This window comes from Electrophorus electricus, chromosome 3 (assembly GCF_041902795.1).
Source record: "Electrophorus electricus isolate QZ-2024a chromosome 3, ASM4190279v1, whole genome shotgun sequence".
Taxonomy (NCBI): Eukaryota; Metazoa; Chordata; class Actinopteri; order Gymnotiformes; family Gymnotidae; genus Electrophorus; species Electrophorus electricus.
The window spans coordinates 4332585-4350240 of record NC_137499.1 but is presented as its reverse complement, the minus strand read 5'-3'; the positions used below and the strand labels follow the sequence as shown (position 1 = coordinate 4350240).

General features: G+C 46.2%; 1 protein-coding gene and 1 long non-coding RNA gene across 11 annotated transcripts in view; one reads left to right on the top strand and one right to left on the bottom strand.

Moving 5' to 3' along the window:
• The window catches only part of tmem63bb (transmembrane protein 63Bb), a 36718-nt gene extending 19153 nt beyond the window's left edge, over window positions 1-17565 (top strand). For 6 of the 10 annotated variants that reach the window (XM_035527065.2, XM_035527088.2, XM_035527075.2 and 3 more), the window contains 19 exons: window positions 897-934; window positions 1391-1533; window positions 2736-2787; window positions 3012-3120; window positions 3551-3621; window positions 4120-4200; window positions 4633-4756; window positions 4991-5124; window positions 5430-5567; window positions 7855-8008; window positions 8828-8934; window positions 9639-9725; window positions 10524-10589; window positions 10998-11160; window positions 11620-11725; window positions 12739-12906; window positions 13046-13161; window positions 13288-13362; window positions 13616-17565. In XM_035527065.2, coding sequence (XP_035382958.1) covers window positions 897-934; window positions 1391-1533; window positions 2736-2787; window positions 3012-3120; window positions 3551-3621; window positions 4120-4200; window positions 4633-4756; window positions 4991-5124; window positions 5430-5567; window positions 7855-8008; window positions 8828-8934; window positions 9639-9725; window positions 10524-10589; window positions 10998-11160; window positions 11620-11725; window positions 12739-12906; window positions 13046-13161; window positions 13288-13362; window positions 13616-13801 — 2118 coding nt within the window. In that variant the 3' untranslated portion in view covers window positions 13802-17565. The other 4 variants (XM_081709914.1, XM_081709912.1, XM_027011755.3 and 1 more) reach the window with 3 other exon arrangements.
• Window positions 11523-13145, bottom strand: LOC145656917 (uncharacterized). Its single transcript, XR_014122509.1, has 3 exons — window positions 13006-13145; window positions 12798-12894; window positions 11523-11720 (listed from the first exon to the last, which is right to left on the bottom strand). It is a non-coding gene; the product is annotated as an uncharacterized LOC145656917 (long non-coding RNA).
• Window positions 17566-17656: the final 91 nt, after the last annotated feature.

Genomic DNA, 17656 nt, shown 5'->3' with positions numbered 1-17656 from the left:
CATATATTGTAAAGCTACAGATACTGTGTGTGTGTGTGTGTGTGTGTGTGTGTGTGTGTGTGTCTTCACTCCATCGCCCATAACTATTGACTCTGCCCTTGGCAACTGACCACACTTCAGCCATATATAGTGTAACTGCTACAGGGCCAAGTCGTCTCCCGGCCTCTCGTCCAGCTCCGCACATAAAAGTCCACGCGTGATGATCCAGCATTTTTCACACTGCTGATGTCCTTGAGCAGGAAACTCCCCCTATTCTTGGGGGGGGGGGGGGGGTGTTGGGGGTTGAAAAACAGACCCGTTCACCCAATTCATTATGAATAAGCACTTTCTATCCCAGAAACGTAAACCACCCCCCACTCCAGAAAGTGCTGAGTAAGTGTGACGCACACCCTGGCTGACAGGAGGCTGGCTTGGAGGTTGTCACGATGGACTCTGGAGCAGATGCAGGCTGAGGTGTAGAGGTGGGGTCATGGGTGGTGTGCTCCTGAACTAAACCCTCGGGTACTCAGCCCAGTTCACCAACTACCTTCTCAATCAGCCTCCTCCACACAGGGGCTTCCCTGCCTCCCTCATGCTGACTCCCTCTCTCACTCTCTCTGGTTCTCTTTCACTATTACTCCCTTTCTCTGTCTCACACACACACACACACACACACACACACACACACACACACACACGCATATTTATGCAAGTAATTTCAAATCTCTTAGGGAGATGGCTTTCTGGTGCTTGGCTTTTATTCCAACTTAAGCCTAGTGCTTAGTCATACCCCCAGAAACGTGATTTGAAATGCCTCAGACATCACCTTTTTGTGTGCGTACGTGTGTGCATATGCGTGCACATGCATTCTATTAACTGTGAGTATGTTCATCACTCTGTATTTGCTGTTTCTGCAGGGTTTCTGTTCCTGGCTGACTGCCATATTCCGAATAAAGTAAGTAGCAATTTAAATCAGGTGGTTGTTCTGCTGGGGTGGGTTGCGGGAGGGGTGTTTTCATTCAGCACCCTTTACTGTATTTTACTGGGGTGGTCATTGCAAAGCTTTTTGGGAAGTATTTCATAAAGGATGTGTTGACTGATCTTTTGCAGCTGGCCACTGTAGTAATATTTTTCCTTGATATACTATGGCTTTGCATACTAAAACTTTGTGTCTCCCAGTAACATTTTATAACATTACAAAAGTCTATAACACATCCCAGATCCTCCATCACTTGAGTTGATTTGGAGAAATATCTGCTGCAATAAATATTCTCTTTGTCTCTGAGTTATGGTCAGTTTAATAATTAGGCATATGCAGTGAGTTATGTGTAGGGGTGAATGCAGCTTAGTATGCAATTCAACAATGCATTCTTTTGTGTGTGTGTGTGTGTGTGTGTGTGTGTGTGTGTAGAGATGAGGAGATCCGTGAGAAGTGTGGTGAAGATGCCGTGCATTATCTCTCTTTCCAGCGGCATATCATTGGCCTGCTTGTGGTGGTGGGCGTGTTGTCTGTGGGCATCGTACTGCCGGTCAACTTCTCCGGAAACCTGCTGGGTGAGTCTGGGAGACCTGAGCGATGGCCACCCAAGAGCTGGCCAGCCGGGCAACCTCTCGGGCAGGAAATTACAGAATTCTTCTTCTTTTTTTTTTTTTTACTCTCCATTTGCATTCGAATGTTCTCTTCCCTCTGCTGCTGTTATCGTAAGCCTTGCGAAAGCCCCCCTCGTGCAGGAGGCCGTGCGTCCCTGCGGCCCCTGCTGATTGGCTCAGTACCCTGTACCATTGCCGCCCCATCCTCGCCGTTAGTCCCTCTCTCCCCGCCCCGCTGTGCCGCTCTGGCAAGCCCACCCTCTATAACCTTCCCAGAGAATTATGGGAGATCTGGTGGCGTGACTCAGCCTGCTCGCGAGCGGCTTTGGCGTGCTCGGCACTTTAACCCGACCGTCCTCCTGACCGACGCCGGCGGACCGAGTGAGGGGCCTCTGAAGAGCTAAAGTGAGCCTCGAGCGGGGGCCAGGGGTCAGAGGGGGGGGGCGTGCCTCATCCACTAGCAGCTAATGAGCTGACGCTAGCATCGGCACTCGGGCTGGTGCTGTCCCTGCCCCCGTCTCGTTGCGCTCGGTCCGCCGGAGCAGCTCGCTGTAGGTTACGAGGGGCGTGTGTGTGTGTGTGTGTGTGTGTGTGTGTGTGTGTGTGTGTGTGTGCGTGCTCGCGTGCTCGCTCCGCTCCACTAATGGGACTGAACTCTGTCTGCGAGCGGGTAATTGAGTGCCTGTCACGGGCAAGTGAGGAAACGAGGACCAGAATGGAGTGGAGGAAAACACAGCGGTGCACACGGGGGAACGAGATAACAGGCAAAGTGAAGCAAAAGAAATGTGGGTGGGCAGGGGGGAGACGGAGGAGAGAAATAGGGAGCTCTGTGTGAGAAATGGGGAGCTCTATGAGTTTGGGTGTGTGAGAGTCCTGGGAAGGTCCTTTTTCTTTTTCTTTCTTTTGCTGTTTAGTTAACTCACCTGGGCAGTGCCTGATGAGAGCTCAGCTCCATATGCAGACCAACTCTTTCTGGCCTCAAGATATTTTTTCCTACCAATCTCTCGCTCGCTGCCAGTGGTGTTTTTGGATTGTTTCTTTTTTTTGCTGTCTGGCCCATATTGATCTCGACCCTGAGTTTCATCATCATTGCCATCATTGGTATTGTCTTTCATGCCTTTACACAAAAGTAACACTTTTTTCCCTTTCCCCTCATTGTTCTGCAGAAAACAACGCCTACAGCTTTGGGCGGACAACAATAGCAAACCTGAATTCGGGGTGAGAACGTGCTGTTAATCAGATCCCTTTGCAACAGAGCAGCACTAAACCCAATCAAGAGCATGACTGTAATGAAGCTTATTCAAATAATGTACTAGAATATTTACATATTTGCATGTTTACATAATCGTTCCCTTTCTGTTTTAATGTTATGTCTGAATTTGGGTTCTTGACATGAAGGCTGCGTTGGTGTTTTTTGAGCCACTTCTCTTGCCGTCCTGCAGGAATAATTTGTTGTGGCTGCACACGTCGTTTGCGTTCATGTACCTGCTCCTCACCGTCTACAGCATGAGACGCCACACCTCCAAGATGCACTACAAGGAGGACGACCTGGTAATTTCCGTAACGGAACATACCAGAATAAAACCATAATCCCAGCAATACGTTTAATGTACCCAAAAACCAAAGCTGTCATTGGCGGACTTTACACACCCTCCAGATAACCAGCGGTGTTACTCGCCTAAATGTTACTCGCCTAAATACACAAGCTGCCATATTTGTATATGCATTGCTTCTAAGCTTAAGAGTGCAGTAATAGGACTGTGTAAACATATGAACAAGCCACTGTGGATGGACACAGGGCAGTATGTGTGCGTTTAATGAGTCCTTTACCCCACACTGCGCTGTCTCTGTAGAGCACATCTCATGAAATATGCATGAAGGCTGTCTACAGCACTGACCCATATTCTCCCATCAGACGCACACCTCTGCAGCACAGCGCTCTCGCTACTGTGTTAGAGTTTTTCCCTTTTTGTGTCCGCAGGTGAAACGCACATTGTTTATAAATGGCATCTCGAAATATGCAGAGGAGATCCAAATAAAGCAGCATTTTGAGTAAGTTACAGTTCACCCATGCACTCTCTCTCTCTCTCTCTCTCTCTCTCTCTCTCGCTAATGAGATCACATATGAAGAAGTGGTCAGTACTGGGTTCCCACTTCACTGTAGGTGTCAGCTGCAGTGAGAGTGCTAGTGGCTCATGCGGCACGTACCTATCCCTTCATCCCCAGGAGCCTTAGTTAAGAGCCCCAGGCGCACATAGCAATGTGAACAGAACACCAGCTTGGCACATACGCTCGGCAGCTGGCAAAAATGTCTTTCTACCTAAACCAGGGCTTTTTAGCAAGAGGCTAAATGACCTCAATCTTGGTATTGGTCCAATGCGTTTACAGGCACGAATTACAACATGGAGTCTACCATGTTAACCCCCTCTCACGCTCAGGCTGGGTTGGGATTTAACAAAGTAGTCTTGCATCTAGCCGAGCTTGCTGTGGTCCTCGTGGCCATGAGACTCTCGGACTGCTCCAATGACACCTGCGGTCTTGCTCCCACAGACAGGCCTACGAGAACTGCATCGTCCTGGAGGCACGCATCTGCTACAACGTAGCCAAGCTCATGGCCCTCAACGCCGAGAGGTAAGGAGCTCTTTCCGCTCCAGCCGGACTCGGGCGTGGAGGGACGTGACAGTTTAAGGCTGTTCAGGCTGAATTTACGCGAAGTAGTCAAAAGCATATGTCTGTCTCGTATGCGTTTTACTGTCTTCAGATTTAACGCTGAATTTGCACTTCCTGAATTCTGACATATTAAAAACCTCTTTTACCAATTTTGAAAAGCTGTTGAGGAAGGTTGTAAAAAAGCATTTCCTGTATTCATCTCGTGTGATGGATGGATTACACTGAGTAACGCTTGGGCCAAGTGATGACTCAGTAGAAACCATTTCTGAATGGCTCAGTGTCCAGCAGCCTGACTACTTGATTGATTGATTTTACTATTGATTGATTTTATTTTTTGCCACGTGAGGGACTGGTGAAGGCTGAAAGAACGTGCGTGTGTGTGCGGCTCCACAGGAAGAAGACGGAGCGCAGCAAGAAGTTCTTCACCGACTTGATGGCGAAGGAGCACATGCCCACCATGATCAACCCCAAGCCGTGTGGCCACCTGTGCTGCTGTGCCATCACAGGGTGTGAGGAGGTGAACTGTGCCCCGCTCCACCCGTCACACACGTCCTCCCTCTTACACTGCACCTGGATAGCGCCCCCTGCAGGCCAGGGCAGGAGAAGCCGCTCCAACAGCCAGATGCTGATCTAGTCGCTGGCACCAAAACTAGCAACAACTAATAACGAGATGAGCGAATAATGGTGTGGCGCATGCGGAGTCCTCGGGCATCCCTCAGCTTGACGTGGACGTGTTGTGCACGTGTTGCAGGAGGAGGCGGTGAGCTACTACACCAAGCTGGAAGCCAAACTGAAGGAGGAGTACAGGAAGGAGAAAGAGAAGGTCAACACCAAGCCACTGGGCATGGCATTCGTCACCTTCCAGAACGAGGCCATGACTGCTGTGTGAGTGACTGCAGACCGTGTGTGTGTGTCTGTGTATGGTGGTTTCGTAGTGTTCTTTAGAAGAATTGTGCATTTGACTGAATCTAGTCCAGTTTCAAATAAAAAATAATTAATTTCTTAATGTTAGGTACTTTTCATAAGACGCCCACAGAAAAAGTCATTGCTTGTCACCACATTCTTCCGTGTCTTTAGTTTTACTGTGTTTTGCTGTGAAGTGTTGCTTTTTTAACTAAACAGTCTGCCAACGCAAAAATAGAGTTTGAGCTCTATGAAAAACTCAATCCTCCCTTTCTCTGTCTCGGCAGAATCCTGAAAGACTTTAACGCGTGTCAGTGTCAGGGCTGCAAGTGCCGTCAGGAGCCGCGATCCTCTCAGTTCAGCGAGAGTCTCCACATCAACAGCTGGAGTGTGACCTATGCCCCCGACCCCCAGAATGTGCGCTGGTGAGCTGTGCAGCCCTTATCCTCACCGCTCACCTACTTGTCTGTCGCTCGGTGTGTTGCTCTGTCCTTCGGACTGGGCCGTCTCTCTGTTGCTCTGTCATTCCATCAGTCTGTCATTCTATCTCCCACTGAGTCAGAAAAAGAGACAAAAAATGGCTAATATATTGGCTAATAAGTATGAACCTAATTTTAAAAAAAAAAAGAAAAGAAAGAATAGAATATAATATTCAGCCCCTTAAGTCCATCCCATTTGTCTGGCTTATGAATGACACTGATATTTAATGGTGGTGTGGGGTTCTTTTTTTTTTTTTTAAAGATTAACCCTCAAAACTTCTTAGTGATGATGGTTTAGGAAAGAAAATGTTCTGTGGCAAAAATCACCAGCTAAAGTTGCTGTTTTCTTTAAGAATTCAGCCGCTGTGCTGTGGAAGCACCATGTTTACACAGACGAGAGATATCACCGTAACAAAGGCAACTGGACTCCGTGAGTCCTCAAACAGGTTCACCTTTTCTGCATCCATGATCCCTTTAATTCAGGTGCCGTTGGTCAGACTGTGGATCTGAAGGAAAGCTGTGAAAACGGAGCGTTCATGGAAAACTGGGAGATAACGATCTATGCACAAGACAGGATAAGACTACAAAATAATATGCGTGTTTGGATAACCGTGAGGAAATGGAGGCCGCACCACTGCCTAAACAAAGGCCGGCCCTCCAACCTCAGCAGCGTAGCAAGCAGTGGACTTGTGAGGGGATCCATAGACAGACCAGCAATTGCTTTCAAGGACCGTCACGGTTTAGTGGTTGAGACTGGAGTAAAGTTGCACCAATCAGTTATATCAGCTCTGCCTACAGCTGACCTGTATTGTATTCCTAGAAAGAAAAGAAAAACCAAAAAGACCTGGAAATCTAAAGTTTGAATGAAACTTTTTTTTTTTTTTTTTTTTTTTTTTTTTTTTTTTTTTTTTAAAGTACTATGTTTGTTGAAGAATTGGCAGTGTCAGGTTTGTGCCAAACACCATTCCAACAGTGAAGTATGGGGGTGTTGTGGGGCAGAGACCAGGCGTCTTGTTAAAACTGACAGATGGATGGATGGATGGTGTAAAATACAAGGAAGTACTGCAAGACTTCAGTCTGCTAACAAACCTTCAGCAGGACAATGAGCCCAAAGGAGTACAAGAATGTTCGAGTCAAATCCAGATCTCACTCCAGTGAATCAGCAGTGGCACTGTTGAATTGCGGTGCATGGGCATTATTCAGCCACTCTGAACAACCTGGAGGACATGTGACAGCAGTGGAAATTTTACCTCAGCACGTGTAAAACTGTAATACCAGAAAACTCTGAAGGAGTCGAATTTTTATTGTAAAGATCTGCTGGCATAATGAATGTTGACTTTGAACATTTACTTCAAGAGCATATTGGTTTGCAGTAAAAAATCCTAGCAGGAACAATCTGCAAGTGTCACCCACTTTTAATAGGGTTGAATACTTTTGCGCGTGTGTGTGTGTGTGTGTGTGTGTGTGTGTGTGTGTGTCTGTCAGAGAGACGGACAGAGTGAGACAGTGTGGGAGCGCTATCTGGGGAAGGGGTGCTGTCTGGAGCTCATTACCCAGCTGATGCCATTTTGCTGGCGGGCAGCTGCTGTTCCTCTCCTGCCATTCACATCACCTGCTGGTGTCTCGGTGTCTCAGCCAGGCAAAAAAAATGCCATACAGCCAAGCCAGGAAAAAGGGTGTGCATGTGTGTGCATGCGCGTGTCTGAGTGTACGCACGTTCAGGAACGCCACACATGCATGTCCAGTTTAGCATGCTAAACTTGCATTTGAATGGTCAGTAACACCATATCTAGTGTGTGTGTGTGTGTGTGTGTGTGTATATATATATATATATATATATATATATATATATATATATATATATATATATATATATATATATATATATATATATATATATATATATATACACGTTCAATATCGCTCTGTAATTTCTGACACCTCATACTGTCTGAGCGAAAAATGCTAGTAGATGTTCCGCCTCCCATCCTGCAAGTGATCTGTGAAGAAGTTCGATCTCTCTGACGAGTATGGGTGGACATACGCGAGCATAAACAATGTTCTGAGATGAGAACACAATCACAACTGTTACTCTGCACCTAACAATTCTGGAAAGAGACTGTAACTTTTATAGGGGGGCTAACTTGGTTTATGAGATCATGCATCTTTCGTTCTGTTTTTGCAGTGTGTTCTGAGTGTGTGTGTGTGTGTGTGTGTGTGTGTGTTTGAGCAGGGAGCATTTATCTCTGGGAGGTGTTTCCTGGTGGATTCGCTGTTTTGTCATCAACTGCATCCTCTTCATCCTGCTCTTCTTCCTCACTACCCCCGCCATCATCATTTCTACTATGGACAAGTTTAACGTCACCAAGCCAGTGGAATACCTCAATGTAAGCCTGTTCTACTCAACTTTTATAACACATTCATAGATGACGTCACTGTTAACACCTTACATGCCTGTAATGAACCTGTGTAATTCTACCAGTGAGTGCAGTGCAGTTAATATGGACCAATTTTATGCATGGGAGCGAGTACTTTCACCAACTAATGGCATCACTTCCTCAGACCTTGATCCAGGGCTTCAGCCAATCAGTCATCAGGGTCCTACTTGTGGCCAATCAGAACCCAACATTCAGACCACAGGAGTCAACATGCTAAAGCGCTCAAATGGACAGTTCATCTCAGGAGGGAGAACTTGGACCGACACAATAGTCCAGTGAACTGTACTTTTAGAGAACATTTTTTGCAGGGAAGAACAAAAAAGAAAAGGTTTTGGGAAGTTCTAGGTTAATTGGAATTCTGCATTACTGCCCATCATTTTATGCTTCGTGAGGAAGTTGCTGGAATCACTTGTTGCACGTTATATATTAGTTTTCAGGAAAGGCAATGCAACGCACGTCAGTCGCCCTTTTGACGTGAGAGAGATGAGGCTGAAAGTAAGCTGTGAACTGGGCTTCCTTAGTTTGGCATTGTCCTTTGTTTATGTTGGGCACGGTCCATGCTCACGGCACGTTCCAGCTGTGCTCCGTAGGAAACCTGTGAGGTAAGAGGAAGCACGACCCAAAGGAAGACTAGAGAACCGCAGACATGACGTTGCACAGACGGGGAAGAAAGCCAGCGAGACTCGTCGACCCGTACTCGTGTGTTAGGAGTTTGTTCTCTCTCATTCTCACAAACTGTGTTTGCCTCTCTCTGCATCTCTCTTCCAGAATCCCATCATCACCCAGTTCTTCCCCACTCTTCTGCTGTGGGCCTTCTCTGCTCTTCTGCCAACCATTGTCTACTACTCTGCTTTCTTCGAGGCTCACTGGACCAGGTAGAGGAGGAGCCCAGCCCGGCTCCAACACTCCTGTAGCACTTGCCATGGCAGCGGAAGGGTCAACAAGCTAAGCCTCCGTGTCCTAGTGTGATATTAATCACAAGGTGTTCGGTGTGGCACATGATGATCTCATCGTGGCACTATGCTGGTAGTCATGATTTCCTGGCCAGGCACGTTTATTTGTGTCGCACATAAGAGGCACTTCAAAGTGCTTTACACAGACATAAAAAATGTAAATAATAAAGCTTATTAGATACCAAGATCCATCACCGTAAGAAGGTTTGGGCCCCTTAAAAAAGCAACCTAAAAACATTTATTTTAAATAAAATAAAATGCATTTAATTTAAATAGAAACAAATAATGAAATATAAAAATGACTCCAAAGAAGAAAAATGCATTAAAAGAAAGATGATTGCTTAAAATGCTTCACTGATGCTGAAGGACTCCTGGAGAAGCTGCACTTTAGCTGGCAGTCACACTCACTGTTAGGTTGAGGAGGGCTGCCATCCTAAGGCAGCTGTAACCTGCCTCTCCACTGTCTCCAACACTGCTCGTCGGGATGGGGTGAGGCCAGGCGCTTCTGGCTGCGGAATCAGCCGTGGGGCAGCCGTCGGATGGGACGGCGCAGGGAATCTGAAATGAAAGTTTTTTAAATATAGAAACTTTACCTGTGTGTGTATGTGTGTGTGTCTGTGTCTCAGGTCAGGAGAAAACAGGACCACAATGCACAAATGCTACACATTTCTCATCTTCATGGTCCTTCTGCTGCCATCACTTGGGCTCAGCAGGTACCTCTCTCTCTCTCTCTCTCTCTCTCTCTCTCTCTCTCTCTCTCTCTCTCTCTCTCTCTCTCTCTGTGTGTGTGTGTGTCTATCCCCTCCTCTCTCACTGTTTCTTTCTTTCTCTGTGACTCTCTCATTCATACTTTCCTAGCACTCATACTTTCAGCAAGAGTGCTCAGAGACAACTAGGAAATTACTGCGATCGTGTTTTTTTTTAAATATGTGCTCAAATTGCATCAATAATTCAAGTTGTGCTTCCTAAATATATCATCTTCTAACTGGAGATAGTTAGAACATCTGAATTAAGCGGTGTGGCTTTTATAAGACACAACCAGCCAGATTTATTAAAGTGAATAACGTGTGTAAATACTTACAATTATTTACAACTGGGACATGATCATTGATTGATTGGATCATGACAAATTCTCTGCCCAGTTACCGACTGCGTTACTTCCTTTGCAAATGAGATTTAGTGCCTTCTAATTGCCTTGGTGATTCCAGCTAAAGTAAAAGGCTGTGAGAATAGGCTGCTTAACCAGACCAGTGCTCCACACGACCTCAGAAAACGACTGCAACTGATAAACAGTTTACCAAAGTTCTCATTACGGTCTCAGAGTTCTGATGAAGACATTCAAACAGATCGATTTCTTTTCCTGTATTTTATTACTGTTGTCCTTTTTTATATTGACATAATGTAGTTATGGTAATGTGATATAACTGTTATGATATTACAGATATTTTCAAGTATCATATGGTTTAAGATGGAAAATTCCAGAAGGCTAATTGTGGCTTCATTGTCCCTAGTCTGGATGTGTTCTTCCGCTGGCTGTTTGACACACAGTTCCTGGCTTTTGCCACTGTCAGATTTGAGTAAGTTCAGTTTGCTTCCTGATTCTTCACATGTTGTGTTAAGTGAATTGGCATAAGAAGACTTTATTCATAATACACACACACAAATATTTCACTTCTCTTTAAAAGTGATTTGAGACTTTGAAATGCTTCGAGGTAGAGAAGTATATTTTGCACATTGTTTGGAGACTTTCATGGTAATAAAATATAGCCTTCAGGTCTTCCGTCTACCAGCCAGTCAGCTGTACCAAGTCGCCGGCAAAAAGATACAACAGACAGACAGTCTGTGCAGTGTTTCCTTTGCGCCATGTTCCGGTCCTCGTGCGCCCTGGCCGTGGTTCAGCTCCCTGGCTCCTCTCTGCTATTGTTTTTGCATGTGCTGCGTGCAGACAGCAGTGCCATTCCCTCATGCCTTCCACTCTGCTGCAGGTGTGTGTTCCTGCCTGATAACGGAGCATTTTTTGTGAACTACGTCATAGCGTCGGCGTTCATCGGGAACGCCATGGATCTACTGCGGATTCCAGGCCTTCTCATGTACATGATCCGTCTGTGCCTTGCTCGCTCTGCTGCTGAGAGACGCAATGTCAAACGGGTATCACACACATATACATACATACATACATACATACATACATACATACACACATATATACATACATACATACACACACACACACACACACACATACATACATATACATACATACATACATACATACATACATACACATACATACATACACATACACACATACATACATACATACATACATATATACATATACATACCTACACATACATACACACACACACACAAATGCACAACTAATGTCAAATGGGTAACGTGCACGCACACACACCACACCCAATGTCAGACAGTTAGTGTACACAATGTTCTGCACCACTTGTGTTCCCTTTGTGGTTTTCCTTGTAGACTGTTTATTTAGATGAGAGTGTGTGTGTGTGTGTGTGTGTGTGTGTGTGTGTGTGTGTGTGTGTGTGTGTGTGTGTGTGTGTGTGTGTGTGTGTGTGTGTGTGTGTGACCATGCAGCACCAGGCCTATGAGTTCCAGTTCGGTGCTGCCTACGCCTGGATGATGTGCGTCTTCACTGTTGTTATGACATACAGCATCACATGCCCGATCATCGTGCCCTTCGGTGAGTGAGCAGTCCCGAAAGCAGCAGAGCCCAGGAGAGAGAGAGAGAGAGAGAGACAGAGAGAGAAAAACAAGGCTGATGAAACAGCTAGTGAAGGTGGGGAATGAAGAAATAAGCCCAGGAGCTGATCGCATGCGCCGTTCACTGGGGGGAGGCCCCCTGCTGGTGACCCACTGCATGTGCGAATGGGAGGATGAGGATGAGGAGGAGCACAGTCCCTGCCTGCATAGCTCCATCGATGTTCACCCACACTGTGTGTGTGTGTGTGTGTGTGTGTGTTAAATATAGATCTGTACATATTAATTCGCACGAACCAGGAGACGATGACACAAAGTAAAGGCTTGCGTATTTTTCCCTTTGTCTCTTTGGTACACACACACACACGCGCGCGCGCGCATGCGCGCACACACACCTCTCTTGCTGGATTTGAGGCAGTATGAGTCATCGAGTGGTTGAGGATTTGGCTCTGCAGACAAGTGGAATAGCAGCAGGGTGCTGTAGGTCTACACCTTCGCCCACCAGCCACACCCACATCGCTAATGTTTCAGCGGAACAGCTAACGCGTTAGACGACACAGAAGTAACAGCACTTACCATGTTCTGATGGCAGATAACATTCTAACGACAAAGTATTGATAGCAGCTAACATATCGGTGCAGTGACGACTGCAGCTAACACGTCTGAATGTAATGACAACAGGTAAGGCCTTCTAAAAACACAGTAACAACTGCAGCTGAAATGTTGAACGTATGGCAGCGAACATTTTCTGACCCTGCAGTAATGGCTGCAGCTAATGTTCTGAGTAACTACCTAACGCATCTCGCACCATGTCATGCCACAGTCGGGCAAGGCTGAACCTCGGTGCTCAGAGTGGAGTCCAGTCGGAACAGTGACGCGTAACAGGAGAAAGGGCATCACAACCTTCGTTCTTTAATTTCAATGGTTCCTGCGGTCATTGAGCATCGGTATCAAACACATGACCTGCGTTCTGCCTCACTCCCTGTTTGACCCCAGGCCTGATGTACATGCTCCTGAAGCACCTGGTAGATCGGTACAATATGTACTACGCATACCTGCCCTCCAAACTGGACAAGAAGATCCACTCCGGAGCTGTCAATCAAGTGGTGGCCGCGCCCATCCTCTGCCTCTCCTGGCTGCTGTTCTTCTCCACTGTACGCACAGGTGAGGAAGATGGGTGTGTGTGTGTGTGTGTGTGTGTGTGTGTGTGTGTGTGTGTGTGTGTGTGTGTGTGTATGTGTGTCTGCATGCCTTGCATTTCACCTTTCTGCCTCTCTTTTCGTCCTCTTCCTGCCACCGGCAGGATTCCTGACCCCGACGTCCATGTTCACCTTCGTCGTGCTCATAATCACCATCGTGGTGTGCCTGTCGCACGTCTGCTTCGGGCACTTCAAGTACCTCAGCGCTCACAACTACAAGGTATGCCCTCGCTGGCCCTAGAATCTGAGCCCAGCTCAACTAGAACAGCGCTAGGCTCCGCCCCATTCTGTAGCCAAGGCACTAACCCCTCCCCCCCGTCTGTCTGTCTGCACTGCCGTACTCCAGATTGACAGCAAGGACGAGGTGGACAGTGTGGAGAATGGGAGGCCGGCTCGCTCCTCCCCTTCTGGCAAGTCGCAGGCAAGTCCTGCCTCCTCCTGGCTCACTGATGTAGCTGAAATAATGCCATCTCCAGCCCTCTCTTTTTACTGGGGCTTTTGATGGCATGTATGCTGCGGGTTTCACTGCCAGAAATCGAAGATCACTTCCTATGCGTTGCCAAATATTCCGTAATCAAGTGGCTTTTTTTTTTTTTTTTTCCATTTTCACTGGCCTCGCAACTAAGGTTTTCCCATTCAGATCCCTTTTTCTTTTCTGCCCCCCTGTGGCACAGCAGCAGATGTACATCGCCCAGGTCCTGCAGGACCCGAACTCCGACGAGGTGGGAGGAGCCAGCGGAGAGGATGATGGCCAGGGGTCCTCGCAGGACGAGGAGATGATCAATGGAGGCAACAGCCTCAACGAGGCTGACTTCCAGTCTGGGGAGGACAGCCTGATCGCCAACGAAGTTCACCAATAACAGCACAGAGAGAGAGAGAGGGAGGAGGGGTTAGAGGAGGACGAGAGGGTCGCGTAGGACTTTTCTATCCCACCACTGAGCCGTCGCCTTCCGGAGCTTTCTGCACCTTCGTGTGAACCATGTCATCTCTCTCATGAGCCTCGTGAGCAGACGAAGCAGGTTGGTTGATGAGGAGCATTACTGCTTTATGTAGAGTGTTTTTGTTCAGCGTAAACAGAACTTTAGCAACGTCTCCTGCCAAAAAGATCACGGCACCGTGACCAAGCACAAAACGCACATGTAAAAAAAAAAAAAATCTGCACACATACATGCACACTCACAAACGTGCATCCTTACAGACTTACGTTGTGGAGACGTTGATACACACACAGGTACATGGTAGACAGATTAATACCCATTCACACACACACATTCACTGTTGTCGTCGTGCTACAGACTGGATCTGTGCAGACAGAAAATGACAACGATGATAGATGTTTGCTTGTGGGTGTGCGTAGGTACGTGCGTGTGTGTGCGTGTGTTTTTTTCCTTTAAAATTTTTGTTTTCCCAAACACTTTTTGTGGAAGCGGCGGCATGCAAGGCACACTACGATAGTTCTACAGCACTCCTTACAATGGCACCGCATAGGCGAAGGCTTTCACACTTTTCCACACCTGGGAACAGACTGCTTAGAACAGACCACTGCTGTCTGCCAGGCCCAGAATCCTCCGGAGGTGAACAGCGTGAACGGAATTGTGGGAACGTCAGGCTCCCAAAGCATCCGCCGACCTTCCATCTATCTCCAGGACACTCTCCACTTTTCTCTGGCTTTGTTCGGGGCCTCTCCCCTATGTGCTGACCCTTCACCCGTAGCGTGAGCTGCTGCAGAACTGACTTCCTTTGCTTGCTCCCGCTGTCTCTCTTTGCCCGAGTGAACAGATTTAATATTTCACCCGGCTTTCCACAAGCACACAGGCTTGTAGACCCTGCCCCTGTTGCGGAAATGCCCAGGCAAGGTGATTCTCATGGAAGTTCCTGTGGAAGTCTCATGTGCTTGATCAAACATGCTCTTGAGGTTAAGCCAAAATATGTGGAGTCATTGAGCAGAAGATTTCAGTGGATGTTATGCTGGTTGGTGTCTTGAGGTCCTGGCATGACCCATATTATTATTCCATGTTTTGCTTTTTTGTTGTTGTTGATGTTGATGTTGTTGTTGTTGTTGTTGATGTTGTTTTGTTTTTAAATGTCACCTTAACTACCTTAATGAATGTCTGTATGACTGAAAAGGAGTACCTAGGTTTTTGTATTTGTAGCAGAGTAGAAAACACACTAAGGCACCCAGAGCTCTGCGGGTTTATTTATGAAGCCCACATCGAGCCACAGTTCAGTAATGGAGAACAAAGAAATATGCATATTGCTAGTGTCTAATTTCCTCTAGAAGTCATGTCCTCACACGCTCCTGCAGACCACGCTTGTACAACATGAATTGATGCATTCAGGTGTGTCCATGAAGTTAGAAACACTAGCCAAATGCAGAATGCTCCCTGGCTTCCTTCTATACTCACATCTAACCCTCGTTCTTACAGAAGCAGAAAATCAGTACTGGAATGTGTGTAGTGCGTCCTCTGTATTTGCCGTTTAGAAGGCGAATGCAATCTGTTTCTTCAAGCTGGTCCTTATGAATTTGTTTAAAATGGGACACAATTGTCGACTGGTTGCTTGGGGAAAGGGGTTCTTTACCAATGATGTCGTGCCAGCACTTTGTCATCTGTTGCCTGTTGTATGATGGGGCAGTATTTGATGAATCAGATGAATCAGAGGTAGCTAGTTGAGACTTTGGTTGAGCGAGACTTGGATTTGAGCCTCTGACGAGCCTCCAGTTGCTTGGCTCTGAGGATGTGGCATGTGCGTTATGGAAAAGTAAAGTTCCAAGGAATGACTGCTTTCTAAAGGATTTTTAGATGGATGTAGACCTACACTAGCTATACAAAGATTCATGTAGCCTCTGAGGAATTTTGTCTCTAGAGAGATCCATGTACAGCACTTATTATTATTATTATTATTATTATTATTATTATTATTATTATTTGGAACTGCACATAACTAGGGAGGAGCTGTGTTGACACAGGCAAAGTGCATTGTGGAAGTGTGCAGCCAAGCAGCATTCTGTGGCTACTTGACCCAAAAAGACAAGTTAGGAGTTCTGCAGCACTGACAATCCAAGGAGGTAGTTGCCCGGTGCTGAGCTGCAGTCGGATCCCTGATCCCGACCCTTATAAACTAAAAAGAAAAAAAAACAAAAAACGCAATATATGTCAGCGGTACAGAAGCACCCTCTGCCAAGGTCTGCAGATTCACTAAGGGTTGCGATGATGATGATGAAGAAGAAGGTCCATTAGAGGTATCTGTTCTTTGTTTCTCATTATTCCGGTTTACTTAAGTTCTTTGACTGGAGACTCCACTGGTTATCGTGAGGATGTTTGTTTTAGGAACACACAATATTGTTAGCAGAACTGGATTTAGCAAATAACAATGATACTATTTTAGTGGAGTCACACGAGGACATTTTGAACTGTCTCAGGTGTTCTTTATGTTCAAAACAAAAAGTTTACATCTGCGTGTTTTTGTTGTCGTTTGTTGCTTATTTATACGTGTGACCCTGATTACCAGGCTTCTTGTTGGTAGAAACAAAGATAACCTATGAAAGCTGTAGCTACACAGTCCATCTGACACTAACTGGCAGAGAGGAGACCGTTTGTCGCCATGCCTCCCCGTAGGCTCGCTATCGCATAGCTAACTTGCCTGTCCGGACGCTGTAGCTACACGCTGGAGATACTGGCGCAGTTTTGCGTCTGTCTTTGCGCAGGCTTGGATCTGCATACAGAGCGGGAGCGAAGGATGAAACGCGCACCAAGGCGCAGCGCTTGATCGGCCACTCGTGGGAAGGTCATTTCTAGTTCCAGGTATGTTTCACCCCGTAGGTGACCCTATGTAGCAAGCCTGTTGAGTTGGTGAAAGAGAACGCCATTTGAGCTTGAAATGAAAGGACAAAGGGTATTTTTATTTATTATTTTTGTTTTGTTTTGTTTTGTTTTTTTGTTTTTGGTTTTTTTTTTGTAAATTGTTGAAGAAACTTGTGTTTGGTGGCACAAATAGCCTGTTAAAATTTTGAAGTATTTGATACCAATTGTGTATTGAAAGGTGTATCTATAACCTGCTGTAACTAACGCTGTTATTTCCTGGATTTTTAATATATCACCACCAGATGTTGCTATTTTGTTTTAGCATTATAATCTCCATTTAGGTTATTAGATGAGAAATGTCTTTTAGGTGGGGGGCGGGGGGGGGGGGGGGGGGGGAGAAATGCTTTGGTCAGAGAGGTATTGTATTGATTGGACTTTCAAGAACTCAATGGATGTGAAATATGAATTATGTCTGTATATAACCTGCAGCTATGGCACTGTCATTGTGATAGTGTTCCAAAGCACATGTGTACAGTTTGTATAAGTCTTGAATAACGGGAGGGACTGAACAGAATATGTAAAATATTGTCAGGGTTTTCTCTCTCTCGGGGGGAGGGTTTTCTCTTTTTTCCCCAGTCTGCTACATTCAATGCTAGTTTTTCACTGATGCAAAATCAAAACAGACAGTAAGTTGATTTGAAGCTGTAGGATTTGTTCAGCTGTGTGGTATTTTATTTTTACTTTATTTGTCCAAAGTCGTCTCTATGGTGAAGCATTTGTCACATCTTCAGTTACTTGATCAATAAAACTTGGTAATCATCGGAGTGGTGTGGGTTGCCTCCTGTCCACATTAAATCGTCCACCAGAGGGCAGCATAGTTCAAGTCCAGGGCTATTCCGGCACACGCCCCTT